This window comes from Pistacia vera, unplaced genomic scaffold, assembly GCF_008641045.1.
Source record: "Pistacia vera cultivar Batoury unplaced genomic scaffold, PisVer_v2 Contig704, whole genome shotgun sequence".
In the NCBI taxonomy this organism is placed as follows: domain Eukaryota; kingdom Viridiplantae; phylum Streptophyta; class Magnoliopsida; order Sapindales; family Anacardiaceae; genus Pistacia; species Pistacia vera.
In genome coordinates this window covers 144,085-152,793 of record NW_022196562.1, presented here as the reverse complement: position 1 = coordinate 152,793, position 8,709 = coordinate 144,085, and the positions used below count along the sequence as shown (strand labels likewise).

At 35.5% G+C, this 8,709-nt stretch overlaps 1 protein-coding gene across 1 annotated transcript in view; it reads left to right on the top strand.

The window, feature by feature from the left end:
• The first annotated feature begins 4,820 nt into the window (after positions 1-4,820).
• LOC116114239 overlaps positions 4,821-8,709 on the top strand; it is a 50,670-nt gene continuing 46,781 nt past the window's right edge. Inside the window, exons 1-4 of the mRNA XM_031400396.1 lie at positions 4,821-4,992; positions 5,095-5,447; positions 5,552-6,088; positions 6,513-7,116. Of these exons, the coding sequence (XP_031256256.1) occupies positions 4,897-4,992; positions 5,095-5,447; positions 5,552-6,088; positions 6,513-7,116 (1,590 nt within the window). The 5' untranslated portion in view covers positions 4,821-4,896. The remainder of the gene's footprint in view (positions 4,993-5,094; positions 5,448-5,551; positions 6,089-6,512; positions 7,117-8,709) is intronic.

Sequence of the window (8,709 nt, the reverse complement as noted above, 5' to 3'; positions counted from 1 at the left end):
TATTGCGCAGATTTGGCAGCCATCTTAGTCAGTGGAAGCTCCGCTACCACTTCTGCTGAAAGCAGTTGCTGATCCATGAACGTACCAGCATATTACAACGCTTCTAGTATCTTTGGAGCTTCATTTCTGGTTGTTGGGTTGACAGTTGAATCATGATGGGCTTGTGAATTTGGGTCTGTCGACCTGGGGTGTGATATGTGTTTATTGGGTTGATTTCCATTTTGAAAAAATATATATATAATGCTAACCAAGTATTCTATGTGCTTGCTAGGACAAAAAAAAAAAAAAAAAAAAAAAAAGGCCAGATTGGGTATAGAGAAAACAATACTAACCGAGTATTCTGTATGTTTGCAGGACAAAAAAAGGGAGTGGCTAGATTGACTTGAGAAGTGGAAGCAGATTAATTGAATTGTTCGAATGTGAGCACTTTTTGGTAATTGACGAAGAAAAGACAAGAAGAAGAAAAAGGCAAACAAGAAGAAAAAAGAATTAAGTTTTAGGAAAATTTTTAGTTTAGGAATTTGTAATTGAGAATATTTGTTTTCCTTTTACTTAAGTTTATTAGGAAAGAAGAATTGGTTTAGGATTTCATTTAGAGTTAAAATAGGATAATGAATTAAATTAGAGAAGTCCTATTAGGATTAGAAATATGAATCCTAGTAGAAAAAGAAAGAATGCAGAAATACTTATCTATATATTGTATTCAATTGTGTCACAGTGTTTGTACAATGCTGTATTTATACAGAAATGTAACTGTAAAAATAATAACACAATAATGTAATTAGAGAAATCATGGGTAATTGATTTCCAGGATTGTAGCCTTGATTTGGTGAAGAAGATTGTTTGTAATCTAGCCATAATTCTAGCAACATCCATTTTCATCATTCATCTTTGCTTTTCTCTCTGGAATTCTAACAAGGAGACTTTTGGTCTCTTTAATTTGCTTTAAAAAGTATTTTAAAGTAGTATCCAAAGAAAAGAAAAAGTTGTAGTGCTAGTTTCTTTTGAAGTGGAAATACTACAGATTCTTTGTTTCCTTCATTGCATTACATTTGCATCGGAGTTTCTTCCTATGAAGTAAGCTAGTTGCTCCGTTTATAAGGTTACTTCAAATTTAACTGCATGTGGAATTCTCAGAAGAAGAATTAATGAATATGATGAGGAAGGTGAAGGTTTTAGCAGCAGCAAGAAGAGAGGATTCCCAATTATGCTATGGTTTCACTCATACTCTCTTTTCTTGGTCTCTTGATGACATTTCTAAAAAATCTTTTCAGTCATAAGGTTTGCTTTCCTTTTTCTTCTCATTTTCTTAAACAAGTCATATTTTATATTTGCCCGTAGATTCAAGGGTAAGCCAGTTAAAAATTTGTCATATTTATTTATTTAAATGCTAATATGTGTACATAATTTTGTTTGATGAAAATGGAAAATGGGTATCTAGTATTGTTAATGTTTATATTTGTTTGGTATCTTAATTGTTATGTTCAGCTCTGGGTTTCCCTTGTAATTATCTGTAATGTTCAGTGTCTATGAAAATGGACTAGCATTGTGGCACTTGTAATTAATGAGTGTAGCTACATATATTGTTAGTGAAGTTATAACTGCTAGCATCGGTTAAAATTCCTTACCTGTTGCCTAGTTTTGCGTTAAGAGACAACTTAACATGCGTCAAATGGGTAGCTAGAGAGGGTAATACTGGTTTGCTTATTTCAATTTTGGAAGAGTGAAGAAGATTACCTGTTACCAAAGTTTCTATAGGAAAAAAAATCAACGAATGAAGCTAATTATTTTATTAGCATTTATTGTAAACGGAAAAAAAAGGGATCAAGTGGATAGAATTGAAGATGACAAAATATATGTAAGCATGTCTTATGTGTTTAATTAAGGTTTGTAACTATGGCTTGTGCTTGTGTTTCCTAGCTTAAAGAGAAGCTATAATAGTTGGTTAATAAGCATCACTTATATTTATTTACCTAATTGACAACATTTTAGTTTTAACCTGTCTAATCTTTTGGGTTATTCCTCAATTAGCAGGGCACTGCAAGTTTACAATAGAAATATTTTTAGGTCTTTTCCATCTTATTTCAATTGATGGTCTGGACTGAATAACAATTTCAGATGAGGTTCTCTTTACCTTCAAGTGCTTTCGTCTTATAATCAAGTCCATACTGACTGAAAATAGTTTTTTGATATTCTATTGCTAAATTGAGTAATGTTTTATTTCTTTTAGGTGAAAAAAATTCTGAATATTTGAGTCAGTCAAACAGTATTTTGGGTCATTGTGTATCCTTTGTTGGAAGAACACGAGCACAACTGTTTAAGAATGGAGACATTTAGGAGCACCTTATGCTGAAGTGGTCGCTTTTGATGAGTCCAAGCCACATGAAGCAGAGATATATGACGTTAAGGTTGATACTGGAGGAACAGATTCAGTAACAGTGGTAAAGAGCCTTATAAAACTTGCCGGGGATATTTTGGTTTTGGTGATGGAAACCCGAAACCATTTCTGACTTGGAAAGGGTGGTAGAATGTGGTCTTTTCTATCAGTCATAAAAATCCCAGAGGATGAAAATGAATAAGAACTGATAGCACTTCTATCTATTTTAAAGTCAGGCGTCAAGAAGCATCCAAGTTGATGATCGGCAGATCATTGTTTGTAATTTTCTTGGTAAATATAATTCCTAACATAAGAATATGGAAATCATTGCATAGTCTCGAAATTTGCAGATTATCAAGAAAGTTCTATGCACTGATTCTGTGGTAAGTTTCTAAGGACGATTTACTTTTTTGTTGCTGACATAAATTAAGGTGTTTTTGATTGAAACTTGCATGTTTAAGACAGTTGGAGGAAACGTGCCAAATCTGTTCTGAGCAGAACGGGGGCATCTGGAATGAGAAATTTGGTCTATTATCATCGACAATGAATGATTCTCAAGTGAAGGCAGTTCTTGCCTGCCTTGATAGTGTGCATTGTGATCACAAGTCGTCTGTGCAACTGATATGGGGTCCCCCTGGGACAGGCAAAACTAAGCTGTTAGTAGCTTCTTTTTACATTGTTAAGGACAAAATGCAGAACCCTTACTTGTTCCCCAACAAATGTTGCAATTATGGAGTGGCCTCCCGTGTTCTAAAGCAGCTGAAAGAACAATTAAAACGGATGACTGGGAGAGGCACTCTGTTGTTTCCTCTTGGAGATATTTTGTTGTTTGGGAGTACAGAGAGACCAAAGTTGGTGAAGAAATAAAGAAAATAATTTGGTTACCGTGTTAAAAGACTTTCAGAGTGTTTTGGTATGCAAGCTGGTTGGAGGCATTGCTTTACTTCCACGATCGATTTACTTGAAGATTGTGTTTCTCAGTATCACATTTTCTTGGAAAATGACTGATAAAGAAACGAGAAAACAGTAGTGAAGATGAAATCAAAGAGGGGTCTAAAGAGCAGTTCAAGTCATTTCTTGAATATGTGAGGAGAGATTTAAGTCTACTGTCCACTCTCTTAGGAATTGTCTATTTATCCTCTGTACTCATATACCCAAAAGTTTCATTTTGGAAAATAATTTTCAAAACATGGTAGCTCTGATCACTTTACTTGATTCTCTTGAAACTTTATTGTTTCAAGACAGTGTAGTTTCTGGGAGCTAGAAGAGCTTTTTTCACATTCAGTAGCTGAAGAGTTCTTCTTCATCTGGGCATAAAAAGTACTTGTTGCACAAGAGGGGGTAATGTCACACTGTTTTAAGAATTCTTCAGGATTCCTTTAGCAAACTTGAGCTTCAAGTGCTATGAGCGTAGACTCATTAAAAATTTCTGTTTTAAAACAGCTTCAGTATATTCTGCACTGTTCTAGTTCATTTAGCTGCATTCAGTGGCCATGGATCCACTGAACATTCTGGTGTTGATGAAGCAGCACAACTAAAGAAAGTGAGTTGACAATACCGCTGCAACCCGGGCTAAAACATACTATTCTCATTGGGGTGAGTGCCAGTTGCCAGCAATGGTTGAAAGCAATGTATGTTGATGTTGTTTCAACAATTCTAGTGATTTCTATGCTTTTGGCATTGCTCTCTTTTCAGTTTTCCCTATTTGTTTGTCTTCGTTTTCAGGTTTCTGATGAAGCTGGTTTCGGGAGAAGTTTATTTGAGAGGTTGAGCTCATTGGGTCACTCTAAACACTGCTCAATGTACAGTATCGAATGCACCCCTCAATCAGCTACTTCCAAATTCATATTTCTATGACAACCAGATTTTAGACTCCCCGGTGTTAAAGAAAAAGCTATGAAAAAGTTATGTCAGGATCACCAATGTTTGGTCATATTCTTCATCAATATATTAGATGGGAGAGAAGAGTAATCGCCATAGCCGGAGAAATATGGTTGAGGTAGCAGTTGTGGTGAAAATATTGCAGAACCTGTACAAAGGTATGTGTATTGGAGTCTAACATTTATATTACCATCTAAAAATTAATTGATTTTCATTTTGTCATCTCATAGCTTATTTATAGCCCGTGTCATTTAATTTTTTATGTTTCCCTTTGAGAAACGCAAATTGGTTCTCTATTGTCTACATTTATATGACTTATGATTGTGTTGCTCGGCAACTGTTATCCTGTAATTAATTCATTCTGCAAATGGAAATCAAAAAGTGCCGATTTCCTGTCAATGGCTAATGTGGTAATGCTGTCCTTCTTTTCAACTTATTACCTAATTTCTCTCATGCATTTACTAATTGTATTATATACTGCTGTTAAAATATGATTGAAGAAAAAAGAGTTTAAAAACTTAAATAATGAATCATCATAAATGAAATGAAGTGTAACTCATGATGAATCTGTTTGGGAAATCTTAATCTGTGATGCTAAGGACCGGCGTTGTTTCTTTAATGCTGATGAAGATAAGGATATGGCTAAAGCTATATTAGAGGCCAAAAAAGAGCTTGATGAGTTGGATGAATTGTTGAATGCTGATAGAATTCTTTTCAGAAATCAAAAGTGGAAGGTATATATGGTTTCCACAGCTTTACTTGCTTTGCCAATCAGTTTTTCCTTCCACGATTAGTGCTGATATTTGTCAGTGATCAGTTTCTTACTTATTTCTCAGGTTGTTTTTAGTGATAATTTCTTGAAATCTTTTAAAAAAATGACATCAGACCGCGACAAGAAGTCAGTTATCAACCTTCTACTGAAACTTGCAAGTGGTTGGCGGCCTAAGAGGAGGAACATAGATTCTGTTTGTGAAAGCTCTTCACATATTATTAAGCAATTCAAAGTTGAAGGTCTCTATACAATTTGCACAATTGACGTAGTAAAGGAATCGAATTACATTCAAGTTTTGAAAGTGTGGGATATATTGCCTTTGGAGGATGTTCCAAAATTGGTAAAACGTTTGGATGACATATTTGTTAACTACACTGATGATTACATCAACTGTTGCAAAGAGAAATATATTGAAGGGTATGTCTACTCTTTTCAATTCTGTTGAAGAAATATATATGTTCCTCTTATACTGATTGACAAGCATTTCATTTAGCTGTATTAATTATTTTGTTTCCGACTAGGAATTTGGAAGTTCCTAAGACTTGGGCAGTTTCTTCAGAAATTGTTCGTTTCAAGAATCTTGCTGACAGTAAGAGTGGAAGTGACTTAAGTGGAGTTACTTCAGAGAGTATGATTTATGTTGAGAATTCGAAGGTGATTGATAGTTTGTTGCTGATGAAATTCTACTCTTTATCATCTGGTGTAGTGAACCACCTGCTTTCCGACCGTGATGGTAGAGAATTGGATCTTCCATTTGAAGTAACAGATGAACAGTTGGAGATGATTCTTTTTCCTAGAAGCACTTTTATACTTGGTCGGTCAGGTACAGGGAAAACTACTGTGTTGACCATGAAATTATTTCAGAAAGAACAACAACATCACATGGCAACTGAAGGATTCTATGGAGTTGATTATCATAAGCATCCGCATACTACCCAGAAAAATGTGGTTGAGAAGGGTCTTGGAGAGAGTAAACCAGATATCTTACGCCAACTTTTTGTGACAGTCAGTCCTAAACTGTGTTTTGCTGTAAAGCAACACATTTCTCACTTGAAAAGGTTTGTGGGTTTTCCATAAGAATAGCTCTTGCAGTCTTTTTTTCTTGTTTCATTTAATGTTGATTTTCATTTCAAAGCAAGTCATCTCCTCAATTTGATTGAAAACAACAAAATTTTAACATTTGGCAGCACGTTTTTGTTCACCTTTTATGTCTTGGTGCATCTCTGAGATAATTTTATCATTCAGAGTTTTATGAATAGGGATGGAGCTGTATTTAGCTCATAAGCTTAAATTGAAATAGGCCGCATTGTTGAAGCAGCCGAGTTTAATCTCAGTTGCTTATACTACTTAAAAGTGAGCTATGTCATTTTTAGGTTTTCAACTGTATTTGCAAAATCGCTTCTTAATTATAAAATATGCTTCTTTGGATTTATTGTGTGGCTGACGTTTAATAGCTAATGATAATATTTGTAATGCATGCAGCTCCGCCCTGGGTGAGAAGTTTCTAGCAGAAGACAGTTTGCTTGATATTGATGATATTGATGATGCAGCGCAATTCAAAGATATCCCAAATTCTTTTGTAGACATTCCACCTAAGTCATACCCTCTTGTTTTAACATTTCATAAGTTCTTGATGATGCTGGATGGAACAATGGGCAATTCATATTTTGAGAGATTCCATGACATAAGGAAACATTCTGATGTCCAAAGTCAGAGTTTAAGATCAGATTCCTTATACACAATTATGAGGACAAAGGAAGTTAGTTATGACAGGTTTAGTAGATTTTACTGGCCACATTTTAATGAACAACTGACAAAGAAGCTTGATTCTTCAAGAGTCTTCACTGAGATTATATCTCACATAAAAGGAGGCCTGCGATCCATGGAGGTTGGTGACGGTAAACTGAGTCAAGAAGACTATGTCCAATTATCAGAGGGTAGAGTTTCTACTTTAAGTAGGCAAAAGAGAGACATGATATATGAGATATTTCAAAACTATGAGAGAGTGAAGATGGAAAATGGTGATTTTGATATTGCTGATCTAGTAATTGATCTTCATCATCGACTTAAAAAAGGAAAATATGGGGNTAGCTTAAGATTTACTGTAATTTAATGTTAATCCTTTATTTATTGGCTCAGCTCTTTTGTAATGAAGTTGTTAGTATTTTGAGTGGTTTAGCTGAGATTAAGGAAAAGTATTCTGATGGTTGTTGAAACAGTGAGGAGAAGTATGTTATATGCAGATTTTGTCTAATGAAATTGATGTCCAGTTTTAGTTTTTTATCTCTCTTCTTCTTTGAATAACTAGCATCACAAAAACAAACACTGCTTCAAACAGTATGAGTTATGTTGAGAATTCAAAGGTGATTGATAGTTTGTTGCAGATGAAATTCTACTCTTTATCATCAGGTGTAGTGAACCACCTACTTTCTGATTGTGATGGTAGAGAATTAGATCTTCCATTTGAAGTAACAGATGAATAGTTGGAGATGATTCTTTTTCCTAGAAGTACCTTCATACTTGCTCGGTCAGGTACAGGGAAAACTACTATGTTGACCATGAAATTATTTCAGAAAGCAAAACTACATCACATGGCAACTAAAGGATTCTATGGAGTTGATTCTCATAAGCATCTGCATACTACCTAGACAAATGAGTTTGAGAAGGGCCTTGGAGAGGAGAAACCGGATATCTTGCGCCAACTTTTTGTGACAGGCAGTCCTAAACTGTGTTTTGCTGTAAAGCAACACATTTCCCACTTGAAAAGGTTTGTGCGTTTTCCATAAGAATAGCTCTTGCAGTCTGCTTTTCTTATTTCATTTAAGGTTTGTGGCTAATGATAGTACTTGTAATGCGTGCAGCTCCGCCTTGGGTGAGAAGTTTCTAGCACAACACATTTCTCAAGTTAGAATGATCGTCATCGTAGGGGCTTCATCGTAAGTCTTCCAAAAGGTCACGATCGTCTTCTTCGAACTCTGAGGATTCTGAGCAAGTTGATTCTGTTGAGGGTGAGAGTGAAATGTCTTTTTCCTGTCAAGCATTTGATACAAGTTCAGAGGAGGGTAACGCCAGAGAGAAAGATAAGCCCCAGACCATACGAATGCATTCTCGGGTGAAACTTGATTTTCCACGATTTACAGGAGAAAACCCCATTGTTTGGCTTGATCGTACGAAGCATTATTTTTCTACTCAGGAGATTTTGGGTAAGAAGAAGGTGGTGTTATCTTGTTTTCATTTAGAAGGTGAGGCAAATCAATGGTGGCAATGGTATAATCGTTCCCACTATGGAAGACCATTTCATGGCGTCAATTTGAGGAAGGAATTCTCCGTCATTTTGGGCCAACAGATTTTGAAGATTATGATGAAGCACTCAGTAAGATTTCACAAATAGGTTCTTTTCGGGCGTATTTGTAGGAGTTTGAGAAATTGGCTAACCGAGTGACAGGGTGTCAAAAGAAAGCCCCTCTTGGTGCTTTTATGGGTGGACTAAAGGCAGAAATAGCAGTTAAGGTGCGAATGTTTTGACCAAAGAGTTTACAAAGGGCTATAGACTTGGCTAAATGTCAAGATGAGAAGTTGCAGAAAACGAAAAAGGTTGTGGGAAATTTTTGTAATACTAACCGTATTCTGAGTCCTACAATTCCAACTACGTCCAATCCTGCGCCAGTTAGTGTAAAGC